The sequence below is a fragment of the Chiloscyllium plagiosum genome, unplaced genomic scaffold (genome assembly GCF_037043375.1).
Source record: "Chiloscyllium plagiosum isolate Xiang-an unplaced genomic scaffold, Cpla_swu_hap1 HiC_scaffold_5, whole genome shotgun sequence".
Lineage (NCBI taxonomy): Eukaryota > Metazoa > Chordata > Chondrichthyes > Orectolobiformes > Hemiscylliidae > Chiloscyllium > Chiloscyllium plagiosum.
The window spans coordinates 138,457,386-138,476,791 of NW_028270143.1; the positions used below are offsets into that span (position 1 = coordinate 138,457,386).

Here is a 19,406-nt window from a genome sequence, read left to right on the forward strand (position 1 = left end):
CCCAACAACTGCTGTACCCACCCACTGCTATACACACACTGCTATACACACTCACACTCTCTCATTGCTGTACACACCCACAGCCACTCATTGCTGTACCCACCCACTGCTATACACACACTGCTATACACACTCACACTCTCTCATTGCTGTACACACCCACAGCCACTCATTGCTGTACCCACCCACTGCTGTACACATTCACTTCTATACACACTCTCACTCACTTATTGCTGTACACACCCACTGCTGTATACACCCACTGCTATACACACTCACACTCACTCATTACTGTTCACACCCACTGCTGCACACACCCACACTCACTCATTACTGTACACACCCACTGCTGTACACAGTCACTCACTGCTGTACACGCCCACACTCACTCACTGCTGTACATACTCACTGCTGTACACACCCACTGCTATACACAGTCACACTCACTCATTGACGTACACACCCACTGCTGTACACATTCACTTCTATACACACTCACTGCTATACACACTCACACTCCCTCATTGCTGTACACACTCACTGCTGTACACACCCACTGCAAAACACAGTCACACTCACTCATTGCTGTACACACCCACTGCTATACACACTCACTGCTAACACACACTCATTTCTGTTCACACACACTGCTGGACACACTCACTGCTGTACACACTCTCACTCACTCATTGCTATACACACCCACTGTTGTACACACTCACTCATTTCTGTACACACCCACACTCACTCATTGCTATACACACCCACTGCTATTCACACTGTGACTCACTCATGCATGTACCCAACCACTGCTGTACCCACCCACTGCTATACACACACTGCTATACACACTCACACTCTCTCATTGCTGTACACACCCACAGCCACTCATTGCTGTACACACCCACTGCTGTACACATTCACTTCTATACACACTCACACTCACTTATTGCTGTACACACCCACTGCTGTATACACCCACTGCTATACACACTCACACTCACTCATTACTGTTCACACCCACTGCTGCACACACCCACACTCACTCATTACTGTACACACCCACTGCTGTACACAGTCACTCATTGCTGTACACGCCCACACTCACTCATTGCTGTACACACCCACTCTGTACACACTCACTGCTATACACATTAACACTCACTCAGTACTATTCACACCCACTGCTGCACACACCCACACTCACTCATTATTGTACACACCCAATGCCGTACACACTCACGCATTGCTGTACATGCCCACACTCACTCATTGCTGTACACACCCATTGCTGTACACACTCACTGCTATACACACTCAGACCTACTCATTGCTGTACACACCCACTGCTATATACACTCACTCATTGCTGTACACACCCACTACTATACACACTCACATTCACTCATTGCTGTACATAATTCACCGCTGTACACACTCACTGCTATACACACCACACTCATTCATTGCTAAACACACCCACTGCTGTACACACTCTCACTCACTCACTGCTGTACATGCTCACTCATTGCTGTACACACCCACTGCTATATACACTCACACTCACACATTGCAGTACACACCTACTGCTATACATACCCACTGGATACACACCACACTCATTCATTGCTAAACACACCCACTGCTGTACACCCTCTCACTTCACTCACTGCTGTACACACTCACTGCTATACACACTCACATTCACTCATTGCTGTACACACTCACTGCTGTACACACTCACTGCTATACACACTCACACTCCATCATTGCTGTACACACACTACTATACACACCCACTGCTATACACTGTCACACTCACTCATTGCTGTGCACATTCACTACTACACACACTCACTGCTAACAAACTCACTAATTTCTGTTCACACACACTGCTGTACACCCACACTGCCATACACACCCACACTCACTCATTGCTATACACACCCACTGCCATACGCACCCACACTCACTCACTGCTTTACACACTCACAGCTATACACACTCACACTCACTCATTGCTGTACATACTCACTGCTGTACACACTCACTGCTATACACACCCACACTCACTCATTATTGTACACACCCACTGCTGTACACACTCAGTCATTGCTGTACATGCCCACACTCACTCATTGCTGTACACACCCACTGCTGTACACACTCACTGCTATACACACTCAGACTCACTCATTGCTGTACACACCCACTGCTGTACACACTCACTGCTATACACACTCAGACTCACTCATTGTTGTACACACCCACTGCTATACACACCCACTGAATACACACTACACTCACTCATTGCTATACACGCATACTGCTGTACACACTCCCTGCTATATACACTCACTCATTGCTGTACACACCCACTGCTATACACACTCACATTCACTCATTGCTGTACACACTCACCGCTGTACACACTCACTGCTATACACACCATACTCATTCATTGCTAAACACACCCACTGCTGTACACACTCTCACTCACTCACTGCTGTACACGCCCACTCATTGCTGTACACACCCACACTCACTCATTGCTCTACACACCCACTGCTATACACACTCACACTCACTCATTGCAGTACACACCTACTGTTATACATACCCACTGGATACACACTACACTCATTCATTGCTAAACACACCCACTGCTGTACACACACTCACTCACTCACTGCTGTACACACTCACTGCTATACACACTACATTCACTCATTGCTGTACACACTCACTGCTGTACATACTCACTGCTATACACACTCACACTCCCTCATTGCTGTACATACTCACTGCTGTACACACTCACTGCTATACACACTCACACTCACTCATTGCTGTACACACCCACTGCTGTGCACACGCACTGCTATACACACCCACACTCACTCATTGCTATACACACTCACTGCTATACACACTCACACTCCCTCATTGCTGTACATACTCACTGCTGTACACACCCACTGCTATACACAGTCACACTAACTCATTGCTGTACACACCCACTGCTATACACACTCACACTCCCTCATTGCTGTACATACTCACTGCTGTACACACCCACTGCTATACACTGTCACACTCACTCATTGCTGTACACATTCACTACTACACACACTCACTGCTAACACACTCACTCATTTCTGTTCACACACTGTTGGACACACTCACTACTGTACACACACTCACTCATTGCTATACACACCCACTGCTCAACACACTCACTGCTATACACAATCACACTCACTCATTGCTATACACACCCACTGCTATTCACACTGTGACTCACTCATGCATATACCCAACCACTGCTGTACCCACCCACTGCTATACAAACACTGCTATACACACTCACACTCTCTCATTGCTGTACACACCCACAGCCACTCATTGCTATACACACCCACTGCTGTACACATTCACTTCTATACACACTCACACTCACTTATTGCTGTACACACCCACTGCTGTATACACCCACAGCTATACACACTCACACTCACTCTTTACTGTTCACACCCACTGCTGCACACACCCACTGCTGCACACACCCACACTCACTCATTACTGTACACACCCACTGCTGTACACAGTCACTCATTGCTGTACATGCCCACACTCACTCATTGCAGTACACACCCACTCTGTACACACCCACTGCTATACACACTCATTGCTGTACACACCTACTGCTATTCCCACTGTCACTCACTCATTGCTGTACACATTCACTACTACACACTCTGTCATTGCTGTTCACTCAGACTGCTGAACACACGCGCACTGCTGGACACACACTCACTCATTGCTGTACACACTCACTGCTATACACACTCATTGCTATACACACTCACACTCACTCATTGCTGTACACACCCACTGCTGTACACACCCACTGCTATACACACCCACACTCACTCATTGCTGTACACACTCACTGCTATACACACACACACTCACTCATTGCTGTTCACACCCATTGCTATACACACCACACTCACTCATTGCTGTACATACCCACTGCTGCACACACCCACACCCACTCATTGCTATACACACCCACTGCTATAGACATCACACTCACTCATTGCTGTACACACCCACACACACCCATTGCTTTATACACCCACTGCTGTACACACTCACACTCACTCATTGCTGTTCACACACACTGCTGGACACACGCGCACTGCTGTACACACTTACACTCACTCACAGCTTACACATTCACTCCTATACACACTCCTCATTCCTGTAAACACCCACACTCACCCACTGTTATACACACCCACTGTTATACACACCCACTGCTATACACACACACTGCTATACACACTCACTCATTACTGTACACACCCACTGCTGTACACATCCACTGCTATACACACTCACACTCAATCATTGCTGTACACATTCACTACAACACACACTCACTGCTAACACACTCACTCATTACTGTTCACACTCACTGCTGTACACACTCTCACTCACTCATTGCTGTACACACCCACTGCTATACTCACTCACACTCACTGCTTTACACACTCACTGCTGTACACACTCACACTCCCTCATTGCTGTACATACTCACTGCTATACACACTCACTGCTATACACACGCAGATTCACTCACGGTTATACACACCCACTGCTATACACACCCACTGCTTTACACACCCACATTCACTGCTATACACACCACACTCACTCAGTGCGAAACACACCCACTGCTATACACACTCTCACTCACTCACTGCTGTACACACCCACTGTTATACACACCCAGTGCTATACACACCCACACTCACTCATTGCAGTACACACTCACTGCTGTACACACTCACTCACTGCTGTACACACCCACTGCTGTACACACTTACTCATTGCTGTACACACCCACACACTCATTGCGGTACACACTCACTGCTGAACACGCTCACTGCTATACACAATCACACTCACTCATTGCTGTACACACCCACTGCTATTCACACTGTGACTCACTCATGCCTGTACCCACCCAATGCTGTACACACCCACTGCTATACACACCCACTGCTATACACACTCACATTCACTCATTGCTATACACACACACACTGCTATACACACTCACATTCACTCATTGTTGTACACACACACACTGCTGTACACACACACTGCTATACACACTCACACTCACTCATTGCTATACACACCTACTGTTAATCACGCTGTCACTCACTCATGCCTGTACCCACCAACTGCTATACACACTCACTGCTATATACACTCACTCATTGCTGTACACACTCACTGCTGTACACACTCACTGCTGTACACACCCACTACTGTACACACTCACTCATTGCTGTACACACCCACTGCAATACACACTCACTGCTATACACACTCACAATCACTCATTGCTGTACACATTCACTACAACACACACTCACTGCTAACACACTCACTCATTACTGTTCACACACACTGCTGGACACACTCTCACTCACTCATTGCTATACACACCCACTGCTATACTCATTCACACTCACTGCTTTTCACACTCACCACTGTACACACCCACTACTGTACACACTCAATCATTGCTTTACACACCCACACTCACTCATTGCTGTACACCCACTGCTATACACACTCACTGCTATACACACTCACAATCACTCATTGCAGTACACGCCCACTGTTATACACACCCACTGCAATACACACTCACATTCACTCATTGCTGTACACATTCACGACTACACACACTCACTGCTAACACACTCACTCATTGCTGTTCACACACACTGCTGGACATACTCACTGCTGTACACACTTACACTCACTCATTGCTGTACACAGCTGAAAATGTGTTGCTGGAAAAGCGCAGCAGGTCAGGCAGCATCCAAGGAGCAGGAGAATCGATGTTTCGGCCATAAGCCCTTCTTCAGGAATCACTGCTATACACAGCCACACTCACTCAGTGCTGTACACACCCACTGCTATACACACCCACTGCTATACACACCCACACTCACTCAGTGCTGTACACACCCACTGCTATACACACTCATTGCTATACACATTCACACCCACACTCACTTGCTGTACACACCCAGTGCTATACACACTCACACTCACTCATTGCAGTACACACTCACTGCTATACACACCCACTGGATACACACCACACTCACTCATTGCTATACACACCCACTGCTATACACACTCACACACTCACATTCACTCATTGCTGTACACATACACTGCTGTACACACCCACTGCTATGCACACTCACACTCACTCATTGCTGTACACACCTACTGCTATTCACACTGTCACTCACTCATGCCTGTACCCACCAACTGCTATACACACTCACTGCTATATACACTCATTCATTGCTGTACACACCCACTGCTATACACACTCACACTCACTCATTGCTGTACACACCCAGTGCTATACACACTCACATTCACTCATTGCTGTACACACCCACTGCTGTACACACCCACTGCTATACACATCCACACTCACTCAGTGCTGTACACATTCACTGCTATACACACTCATTGCTATACACATTCACACTCACTCATTGCTGTACACACTCACTACTATACACACTCACACACAATCATTGCTTTACACACCCACAGCTGTACACACCCACTGCTATACACACTCACACTCACTCATTGATGCACACACCCACTGCTATACACATCACACTCACTCATTGCTGTACACACCACTGCTGCACACACCCACACCCACTCTTTGCTGTACACACCCATTGTTGTACACAATCACTCATTGCCATACACACTCACTGCTAACACACTCACTCATTGCTGTTCACACACACTGCTGGACACACGCGCACTGCTGTACACACTTACACTCACTCACTGCTGTACACACACACTGCTATACACACTCCTCATTGCTGTAAACACCCACACTCACTCATTGCTGTACACACCCACTGTTATACACACCCACTGTTATACACACTCACTAATTGCTGTACACACTCACTGCTGTACACACCCATGGCTGTACACCCGCACTCATTGCTGTACAAACCCACTGCTGTACACACCCACTGCTGTACACACTCAGACTCACTCATTGCTCAACACACCCATTGCTATACACACCCACTGCTATACACACCCACACTCACTCATTGCTGTACACACTCACTCATTGCTGTACACACCCACTGCTGTACACACTCACTGCTATACACAATCACACTCACTCATTGCTGTACACATTCACTACTACACACACTCACTGCTAACATTACTGTTCATACACACTGCTGGACACACTCACTGCTGTACACACTCTCACTCACTCATTCCTATACCCACTCACTGCTATACATACTCACACTCACTCATTGCTGTACATACTCACTGCTATACACACTCACTGCTATACACACCCAGATTCACTCACGGTTATACACACTCACTGCTTTACACACCCACTGCTTTACACACCCATATTCACTGCTATACACACCACACTCACTCAGTGTGAAACACACCCACTGCTATACACACTCTCACTCACTCACTGCTGTACACACCCACTGTTATACACACCCACTGCTGTACACACTCACACTCACACATTGCAGTACACACCCACTGCTATACACACCCACACTCACTCATTGCAGTACACACCCACTGCTGTACACATCCACTGCTATACACACCCACACTCACTCATTGCAGTACACACCCACTGCTGTACACATCCACTGGATACACACCACACTCATTCATTGCTATACATACCCACTGCTGTACACACTCTCACTCACTCATTACTGTACAAACTCACTGCTGTACACACTCACTCACTGCTGTACACACCCACTGCTGTACACACTCACTCATTGCTGTACACACCCACACTCACTCATTGTTGTACACACCCACTGCTGAACACTCACTGCTATACACATTCACACTCACTCATTGCTGTACATACTCACTGCTATACACACTCACTGCTATACACACCCAGATTCACTCACGGTTATACACACCCACTGCTTTACACACCCATATTCACTGCTATACACACCACACTCACTCAGTGTGAAACACACCCACTGCTATACACACTCTCACTCACTCACTGCTGTACACACTAACTGTTATACACACCCACTGCTATACACACCCACACTCACACATTGCAGTACGCACCCACTGCTATACACACCCACACTCACTCATTGCAGTACCCACCCACTGCTGTACACATCCACTGGATACACACCACACTCATTCATTGCTATACACACCCACTGCTGTACACACTCTCACTCACTCATTACTGTACAAACTCGCTGCTGTACACACTCACTCACTGCTGTACACACCCACTGCTGTACACACTCACTCATTGCTGTACACACCCACACTCACTCATTGTTGTACACACCCACTGCTGAACACACTCACTGCTATACACAATCACACTCACTCATTGCTGTACACACCCAGTGCTATACACACCCACACTCACTCACTGCTTTACACACTCACTGCTATACACACACTCACTCATTGCTATGCACACTCACTGCTGTACACACACACTGCTATACACACTCCTCATTGCTGTAAACACCCACACTCACTCATTGCTGTACACACCCACTGTTATACACACCCACTGCTATACACACACACTGCTATACACACTCACTAATTGCTGTACACACTCACTGCTGTACACACCCATGGCTGTACACCTGCACTCATTGCTGTACAAACCCACTGCTGTACACACCCACTGCTGTACACACTCACACTCACTCATTGCTGAACACACCCACTGCTATACACACCCACCGCTATACACACCCACACTCACTCATTGCTGTACACACTCACTCATTGCTGTACACACCCACTGCTGTACACACTCACTGCTATACTCAATCACACTCACTCATTGCTGTACACATTCACTACTACACACACTCACTGCTAACACACTCACCCATTACTGTTCATACACACTGCTGGACACACTCACTGCTGTACACACTCTCACTCACTCATTCCTATACACACTCACTGCTATACATACTCACACTCACTCATTGCTGTACATACTCACTGCTATACACACTCACTGCTATACACACCCATATTCACTCACGGTTATACACACCCACTGCTATACACAGCCACTGCTTTACACACCCATATTCACTGCTATACACACCACACTCACTCAGTGTGAAACACACCCACTGCTATACACACTCTCACTCACTCACTGCTGTACACACCAACTGTTATACACACCCACTGCTATACACACCCACACTCACACATTGCAGTACACACCCACTGCTATACACACCCACACTCACTCATTGCAGTACACACCCACTGCTGTACACATCCCCTGGATACACACCACACTCATTCATTGCTATACACACCCACTGCTGTACACACTCTCACTCACTCATTACTGTACAAACTCGCTGCTGTACACACTCACTCACTGCTGTACACACCCACTGCTGTACACACTCACTCACTGCTGTACACACCCATTGCTGTACACACCCACTGCTGTACACACTCACTCATTGCTGTACACACCCACACTCACTCATTGTTGTACACACGCACTGGGTCAACATCGGCCAGAAGGAGGCGATTTATCCTGCTGTGTCTGTACTGGCTCACTGAAGGAGTACTTCAGTCAGTGGCTGTCTCTTGACTTCACACTGCAACCATCCACAGTTTCCCCTTTTAGCCACTTTGTCCAGTTCCCCACACTCTCAGGCAGTACATTCCAGACTCTACTCACTAAGTGAGAAAGGTTTTTTTTTCCTTATGTCAATGCCCCTCATGTTCTTCTTCCTGGTACAAGCAGGGACTGTTTCTCCCTGTCTGCTCTGTCCAGCTCTGCTCCTGGTTTTGTAAACCTCTACCAGATCTCCCTCCCAGTCGCCCCTCTCTCTGGGGAGAACCGTCCCAACGTCTTCAATCTCCCCCCCATCCCTGAAGTTTCTCATTCCGGAAACCATTCCTGTAAATCACTTCCTGCACTCTCTCCAATGCATTCCCATCTTTCCTATAATGTGCGGCCCACACCCTGTACACAATATTCCAGCTGAGGACCCACAAGGGTCCTGGACAAGTTCAACATCACCCCCCCTGCTATTGTACTCTCTGCCCCGGTAATAAAGGCGAAGGTACTGTCTGCTTTATTAACTGCTCTCTCCCCCGGTCCTGCCACCTTCAATGATACATTACATATACCCCCAGGACCCTCTGCACCCCCTTTAGAATTTTACACTCTATTTTATATTGTCCTTCAGTGTTGTTTTGACCAAGACCCTCAGACAACACCTTCCAAACCCATGGCCACTTCCATCTTGAAGGACAAGGGCAGCTGATACATGGGAATACCACCCCCTGCATGTTCCCCTCCAAGTCACTCCCCATCCTGGCTGGGAAATGTATCGCCGTTCCTTCAATGCTGAAACTGCTCCCTGCAGTCAGTCCCTTCACTCTCTGTCCAGAATCAGTAATGACCAGCTCAGTCTAAAGACTGAGTAACTGCCTCAGATTGTGGCCATTAGTCTCAGACGGTGCGAGTACTCTACATTGTCCATGGAAGGTCTCTCGCACAGAATATCTCCGAGATGTCTGCCTGAACAAGACCCTTACCTTCTGTCCCTGTAATTGTGCTTTCACTACCTCCAGCTTGGAGGAGGGAGGCCTCTGATTGGCTGTCACGTCTTCAATGTCACTGATCCAGCTTTCCAGACCATCATCAAGAGATCCTGATGCCAGTGGAGGGCCAGTCTGACCAGGACCCTGGTAAAGAGAAGAACATTTTTCAAGGCATTCAGAGGCAGCACTGGAGAATGAGAGGGAGTGAGAAAGTGAATCATAGAATTCCCTACAGTGTGGAATCAGGTATTCAGCCCATCAAGAGTATCCCACACACACCCACTCTCTACCCTATCCCTATAATCCTGTATTTTCCATCTAACCTAAACATCCCTGAACACTATGAGGCAATTTCCCATGGCCAATCCACCCTAACCTGCACATCCCTGGACACTATCCCATGGCCAATCCACCCTAACCTGCACATCCCTGGACACTACCCCATGGCCAATCCATCTTAACCTGCACATCTTTGTGACTGTGGGAGGAAACCGGAGCACCCGGAGGAAACCCACGCAGACACGGGGAAAGTGTGCAAACTCCACACAGTCAGTCGCCTGAGGCGGGAATTGAACCCGGGTCTCTGGCGCTGTGTGGCAGCAGTGCTAACCACTGTGCCACCATGAGGGACAGAGAGAGCCGGGAGTTCCATCCGGTGTGTTTAATGACAACGGTTTTAAGTGGAAGTAGCTACTTGAGAAGATATGTGACTCTGGCCAGTCAGATTGTATAAGGTATAAAAACATTTCTCTAAACAAGGTGGTCAGAGTGAGGGAGAAAGAAAGAGATGGTATAAAAAGGAAAAGAAGTGAAAGGTACTGAGCAATGGGTGTAAGGCCAGCAATGAAAAGGCTGATAGATAGATAGAAAAAATAGGACAGAGAAAAAGAGCAAGGGCAAAACAGAGAGAAGGGTTGGAGAAGCAGTAACCTGGGAGACAGGAAGAATGCAGGAGTGTGGGGGAGGGGAATGGGAGAAAGGGGCAGATCAGTGAGTCATAAAAATAGTGAAAGTGCAGGACAGAAAGGGAAACAATGACAGACGGAGAGAGAGAATGTGAAGGAATTTATTGTGAATTCCTTGTCAGTGACACTTTCTCTAATGATTAACAAATGCAGCCTAACCTCACTGTCTGACAGATTTTGGTCGTAATTTCACAGCTCATCCAATTCATTCAAGACTGACCCATTTACACAGACTCCGTAGGGAGTGACATTGGAGCCCTCTGGTTGATCTTCTCAGACAGAATGCAAGGTCCTGATGGTGACAGCTCTCCTTACCTCTTCTGTCTGTTGGAGCTTGTGGTTCTCGAGCTGTAAGTTTCCCAGCTCCATCGTCTCTCGTCTACATTCTCCAGGCGATTCCAAACCCTCCTGATGTACAATGGAAAATGATTAACATCCACGTAGGATCCCTACATTGCTGTAACAGGCTATTTGGCCCATTGAGTCCACGCTGGCCCTCCCAAGAGCATCCCACCCAGATGTACCCCATCCCTGTAACCCCACATTTCCCTTGGCCAATCCCCCTCATATGCACAGCTTCGGACTGTGGGAGGAAACCCACGCAGATATGGAGAGAATGAACAAAAGTTCCACCAAAGTTTAGAATTGCACTTGGGCCCCTGGCACTGTGAAGCTAACCACTGAGTCACCGTGCCACCCACTGAGATATTGTGCCACCCACTGAGATATCGTGCCACCCACTGAGATACTGTGCTGACCACAGGCTATGATAAGCCCAAGTAACACACACACACCAGATACCCATTTCCCTCCCCATGCAACAGCCAACAAGTTAAATGATTGGTAAGCAATGAGTGAGGCTTGTTCATGTGCTGGATGCACTCCGTTCAAGGAGTCAAGTCCCGAGGTATTAAATACAGACGCAGGATTTGCCTTCATTGGGGGAAGGGAAAACTGCAGCTGTGACTGAAAGGAGGAGGAGACTATGTTGAATTGGATTGAAACAAGAAATGAGATTTAATCAGAAATATCTTGTTCTCTAGTTGGCTGTAAATTTAGAAAATTGTCTCAAATACATCCATTGCCCACTCTGTTAGAATTAGAATCAGAATCCCTTCAGTGTGGAAACAGGCCCTTCAGCCCAACAAGTCCACACCAAACCTCCAAAGAGTAACCCACCCAGACCCATTGCCCTATATTTTCCCCTGACTACCCCAAACATCCCTGAACACTATGGACAATTTAGAATGGCCAATGCACCTGACCTGTACATCTTTGGATTGTGGGAGGAATCCCACGCAGGCACGGGGAGAATGTGCAAACTCCACACAGACAGTCACCTGAGGCTGGAATCAAACACAGATCTCTGGCGCTATAAGGCAGCAGTGCTAACCACTGAGCCACCGTGCCAGCGCAAACCACAGTGCCGCCTCCAGGGAATAGACTGTGGTTAGTGTTGGTAGTGGCAGTGGGTGAAACTTAAATTACTGTGATAATTCCGGACAAAAACATGACTCGTTGCAGGATAACGATGCCAGCCATCTTCAATAACTGTAAAACCCATCCGGGTCACTCATGGTCTTTCGGGAAGGAAACCTGCTCTCCTTACCTGGTCTGACCTGCATGTGATTCCAGTCCCACAGCAAAGGGACTGACTCTCCGTGAAAGATGGTCATTAAATACTGGCCAAGCCAGAGATGCCCACGTCCCTTAAATAAATTAAGAAAATTAATGAAGAATTGCATTGAGCGATATAAATGGAGATTACAATTGCCCACAGCTGCTGCAATTATTGGGTTACAAGACACTCTATTCTTTTTAATTTGTTCATGAGATGTTCAAGAATCAATTGCATTGGATGTGGGTCTGGAGTCACGTGTAGGCCAGACCAGGTAAGGATGGGAGATGTCCACCAGTGAGTGACATGAGTGAACCAAGTGGATTTTTACAAAAGGAGATACATTGTCACCATTAAACAAGCTCTGTAATTTCTGATTTTTAAAACATGAATTCAAAATCTACCACTGTCATGTTGAGATTCAAACCCATGTCCCAGAACATTAACCTGGGAGTTCTGGATGGTCAGCCCATTGACAGTACCAGTCTGCCACTGCATCTCCTGATAGTGAGACTGTGCTATTAGAGTCATAGAATCAAGGGCATGTACAACATGGTAACAGACCCTTTCATCCATCTCATCCATGCTGATATCCCAACCCAATCTAGTCCCACCTGCCAGCACCCGGCCTATATCCCTCCAAACCCTTCCTATTCATATACCCATCCAAATGCCTCTTAAATGTTGCAATTGTACCAGCCTCCACCACATCCTCTGGCAGCTCAGTCCACACACGTACAACACCCTGAGTGAAAAAGTTGCCCCTTTGGTCTCTTTTATATTTTTCCCCTCTCACCTAAACCTACGCCGTCTAGTTTTGGATGCCCCTACCCCGGGGAAAGACTTTGCCTATTTATCCTATCCATGCCCCTTGTGATTTCATAACCCTCTATAAGGTCACCCCTCAGCCTCCGACGCTCCAGGGAAAACAGCCCCAGCCTGTTCAGCCTCTCCCTGTAGCTCAAATCCTCCAACCCTGGCAATATCCTTGTGAATCTTTTCTAAACTCTCTCAAGTGTTGAATACAGGGTTAGAGACAGAATTCTTGGCAGTGTGGAGGAACAGTGGGATCTTGGGATACACATACATAAATCCCTCAAAGTTGCCACCCAAGTGGATAGGGTTGTTAAAGAAGGCGTATGGTGTGTTGGCTTTCATTAGCAGGAGGATTGAGTTTAAGAGCCACGAGGTTATGCTGCAGCTCTATAAAACCCTGGCAAAAATGAGGACTGTAGATGCCAGAAATCAGAGTCTAGATCTGAGTGGTGCTGGAAGAGCACAGCAGGTCAGACAGCATCTGAGGAGCAGGAAAATCGATGTTTCGGGCAAAAGCCCTTCATCAGGAATAGAGGCAGGGAGCCTCCAGGGTGGAGAGATAAATGGGGGGGGAGGGGAGGAGGTAGCAAAGAGTACAATAGGTGAATGGGGGTGGGGATGGGGGTGATAGGTTGGAAATGAGGGTGGAGCATATAGGTGGGAAGGGAGATAGGCAGGTAGGACAGGTCATGAGGATGGTGCTGAGCTGGAAGATTGGAACTGGGGTAAGGTGGGGGGAGGGGAAATGAGGAAACTGGTGAAGTCCGCATTGATGCCCTGGGGTTGAAGTGTTCTGAGGCAGAAGATGAGGCGTTCTTCCTCCAGGCATCGGGTGTAGGCGCAAGTAGTCACAGACTTGGTCAGGTCCACGTCCCCCAACAACCCACCCTGCCTTCCTGGCACCCTCCCCTGCCACTGCAGGAATTGCAAAACCTGTGCCCACACCTCCTCCCTCACCTCCATCCAAGGCCCGAAAGGAGCCTTCCACATCCATCAAAGTTTTACTTGCACATCCACTAATATCATTTATTGTATCCGTTGCTCCCGATGCGGTCTCCTCTACATTGGGGAGACTGGACGCCTCCTAGCAGAGCACTTTAGGGAACATCTCCGGGACTCCCGCACCAATCAACCAAACCGCCCTGTGGCCCAACATTTCAACTCCCCCTCCCACTCTGCCGAGGACATGGAGGTCCTGGGCCTCCTTCACCGCCGCTCCCTCACCCGACGCCTGGAGGAAGAACGCCTCATCTTCCGCCTCGGAACACTTCAACCCCAGGGCATCAATGTGGACTTCAACAGTTTCCTCATTTCCCCTTCCCCCACCTCATCCTAGTTTCAAACTTCCAGCTCAGCACTGTCCCCATGACCTGTCCTACCTGCCTATCCTCCTTTCCACCTATCCACTCCACCCTCCTCTCTGACCTATCACCTTCATCCCCTCCCCCATTCATCCATTGTACTCTTCGCTACCTTCCCCGACCCTCCTCCCTGATCTACCACCTTCATCCCGACTCCCATCCACCTAGTGTACTCTTGGCTACCTTCTACCCAGCTTCACCATCCCCCCATTTGTCTCTCCACCCTGGAGGCTCCCTGCCTCTATTCGTGATGAAGGGCTTTTGCCCGAAACATCGATTCTCCTGTTCCCCAGATGCTGACTGACCTGCTGTGCTTTTCCAGCACCATTCTATAAAACCCTGGTGAGTCCACACTGGGAATATTGTGTTCACTTCTAGTCGCTACATTATAGGAAGGACACAGATGCTTTAGGGAGGTTGCAGAGGGATTTACCAGGTGCTACCTGGGTTGGAGGGCTTGATTTATGAAGAGAGGTTGAGTGAGCTAGGGCTGTTCGCACAGAAGAGGAAGAGAGGTGACTTGATAAAGGTGTGCAAGGTAATGAGATGATTCAGAGATGCTGGTGTTGGACTGGGGTGTACCTGGTGAAGGAGCGTCGCTCCGAAAGCTAGTGTGCTTCCAATTAAACCTGTTGGGCTATAACCTGGTGTTGTGTGATTTTTAACAAGGTAATGAGAGGCATGGACAGAGTAGATAGCCAGAGACTTTTCCCCAGGGCAGAAATGACTGACACGAGGGTCATAATTTTAAGGTGATTGGAGGAATGTATAGGGGAGATGTCATAAGACGGTTCTTTACACAGAGAGTGGTGGGTGTGTGGAATGCACTGCCAGCGGTGGTAGTCGAGTCAGAGACATTAGGGACATTTAAGCGACTGCAGGACAAGCACATGGATAGCAGTAAATTGAAGGGTGTGTAGATTAAGGTTGATCTTAGATTAAGGTAAATGCATGGCACAACATTGTGGGCTGAAGGGCCTGTACTGTGCTGTACTGTCTATGGTCTGTGTTCCAAGTTTCACACCATTCTTCCGATTCTATAAGAATTCTGTACATTTTTTCATGAGATCACCCCTCACTTTTCAAAACTCTAGCAAATACAGACCCAGGTATGGTAGATATGGAAATCTGAAACAAACACAGAGATTGCTGGAGAAACTCAGCAGGTCTGGCAGCATCTGTGGAGAGAGAAACAGAGTTAATGTTTCCAGTCTGTTCTTTCACAGCAAACCCAAAAATTCAAATTCCTGAAGAGGAGTCATACTGGGCATGAAATATTAATTCTGCTTTCTCTCCACAGATGTTGCCAGACCTGTCGAGTTTCTCCAGTTATTTCTGTTTTGTATCACAAAGTAACAGTTTAAATTTTCCAGCCTCTTCCTGAAGTCCACAGCGGGAAGATCAATGAAGGAATGGTTCTGGTCTGTCGATTGTCAAGGAAGAGAAGACTCAAAGAGAGGAGATTGGCCAGAATTAGAGAGGGTCAGACAGGACAAGGAAGGTAAACTCAGAGAACCCCATGTAGTGACTGATTGTGAGGGAGAAGGTCAGAGAGAGATGGGCTGGACCAATGGGAGAGAACACTCGAGATGGAGCAACAAATGGTGGAATGGACAATGCTAAGTAATAACTCAAAGCTCAGAAACCTGCACAGGCTCCTTATGACACAGCAAGATCCCAGCCATAGTGGTTTTCTTTGACTCGCTCCTCCTCTGAATGACCGGGAACTCAGTGACTTCAATGACCTCAGTGATGACCGTCTCAGTCACCTCCCTGATTTCAGTCACTTCTTGCCCAGTGACTGTTTTCCAAGACCATCCAGTTCCACATTCACACCTCCAATCCCTTCCCACTGACAGCCAGAACTGATGGAGAGAATCAGGTTTAATGTTGGAGATATCCTCTGTCACTAGCTCCACTTTGCTGATGTCCTTGGATTCTCCATCACTCTGTTTGGTCAATGATCCGGTGTCTCTACATGTCCAAGCTTTGGTGAGCTGCTCCAGATCATCACTGCTCAGTTTCAGGCCATTGTGGTCATTCCCAGACACTGTTTGGCATCCCGTTTTGTGAATTCCGGAAGGTTCTGGCAGCCTAGCCTGGCAGTGTTTCCTGTCATGTCCAAGACAGAGTGAGTGACTGGAACAGCTGCCCATTGTTAATCCTTCAGCAGTTCAGTGCTCCTGAACCTTCTCTCTGCAATTAAACAAAGGAACATTCCAGATAGAATTATACAGCACTGACGAGAACATTCAGCCCACTTTGGCTCAGTGCTGGCCCTCTGAAAGAGCCACTCAATCAGTTCCACTCCCCTGCCTCTTCCCTATTGCCCTACAATGTATTTCTCATCAGATGATTACTCTGATGCTGTCCTCTGATTGGCTGTAACCGACCACACTCTGTGACAAGTACAGGCCATTCAGCCCCTTCAACCTACTCCAATTTTCAATAAAATCATGCCTGAGCTGACTGGTTCCTCAAACCCACATTGCCACTGATAACCTTTCACCCCCTTGTTTAACAAGTATCTCTCCATCTCGGCCTTCAAAATATTCAAGGACTCTGCTTTTCAGGAACAGCGTTTCAAAGACTCGTGACTCAGATAATTATTTTGCCTCATCTCTGTTTTAAATGGATGACCCTTTTGTTTAAACCAGTGGCTCCTAGTTCTAAATTCTCCCACAAGAAACATCTTGCCAACCCAAAAAATGACCCAATTATTCCTCTTTTCTGTTTTTTGCCAACCAGCCAATCTTCTTGGTGGAGTAGCAGAAAGCATAAGGGACTGTCAGAGAATACGGGAGGATATAGATAGACTGGAGAGTTGGGCGGAGAAGTGGCAGATGGCGTTCAATCCAGACAAATGTGAGGTGATGTATTTAGGAAAGTCTAATTCTCGAGCGAATTATACAATGAATGGAAGAGCCTTGGGAAAAGTTGATGAGCAGAGAGATCTGGGAGTGCAGGTCCATTGTACCCTGAAGGTTGCTGCACAGGTGGATAGTGTGGTCAAGAAGGCATATGGTATACTTGCCTTCATTGAACGGGGTATTGAGTATAAGAGCTGGCAGGTCATGTTAACATTGTACAAGACATTGGTTCGGCCGCATTTTGAATACTGTGTACAGTTCTGGTCGCCACATTACCAATAGGATGTGGACGCTTTGGAGAGGGTGCAGAGAAGGTTTACGAGGATGTTGCCTGGTATGGAAGGTGTGAGCCATGAAGAGAGGTTGAGTAGGTTAGGATTGTTTTCATTAGAAAAAAGGAGATTGAGGGGGGACCTGATTGAGGTTTACAAAATCCTGAAGGGTATAGACAGGGTGGATAGAGACAAGCTTTTTCCCAGGGTGAAGGATTCAATAATGAGAGGTCACGCTTTCAAGGTGAGAGGTGGAAAGTTTAAGGGGGATACACGCGGTAAGTACCTCACACAGAGGGTGGTGGGTGTCTGGAACATGTTGCCAGCAGTGGTGGTAGAGGTAGGCACGGTAGATTCATTTAAGATGTGTCTGGACATATGCATGAGTAGGTGGGGAGCAGAGGGATACAGATGCTTAGGAACTGGGTGACAGGTTTAGACAGTACATTTGGATCGGCTCAGGCTTGGAGGGCCGAAGGGCCTGTTCCTGGGCTGTAAATTTTCTTTGTTTAGGGTATAGGTTTGCTCGCTGAGCTGTAGGTTTGATATCCAGACGTTTCATTACCTGGCTAGGTAACATCATCAGTGGCGACCTCCAAGTGAAGCGAAGCTGTTGTCTCCTGCTTTCTATTTATATCTTTCTCCTGGATGGGGTTCCTGGGGTTTGTGGTGATGTCATTTCCTGTTCGTTTTCTGAGGGGTTGATAGATGGCATCTAGATCTATGTGTTTGTTTATGGCGTTGTGGTTGGAGTACCAGGC

At 47.6% G+C, this 19,406-nt stretch overlaps 1 protein-coding gene across 1 annotated transcript in view; it reads right to left on the bottom strand.

The window, feature by feature from the left end:
* The window catches only part of LOC148150048 (microtubule-actin cross-linking factor 1, isoforms 6/7-like), a 374,112-nt gene that overhangs the window by 185,561 nt on the left and 169,145 nt on the right, over window positions 1-19,406 (bottom strand). Inside the window, exons 2-4 of the mRNA XM_087987781.1 lie at window positions 17,150-17,699; window positions 12,024-12,116; window positions 10,738-10,887 (exon numbers count right to left, since the gene is read on the bottom strand). Coding sequence (XP_087843907.1) covers window positions 10,738-10,887; window positions 12,024-12,116; window positions 17,150-17,659 — 753 coding nt within the window. The 5' untranslated portion in view covers window positions 17,660-17,699. The remainder of the gene's footprint in view (window positions 1-10,737; window positions 10,888-12,023; window positions 12,117-17,149; window positions 17,700-19,406) is intronic.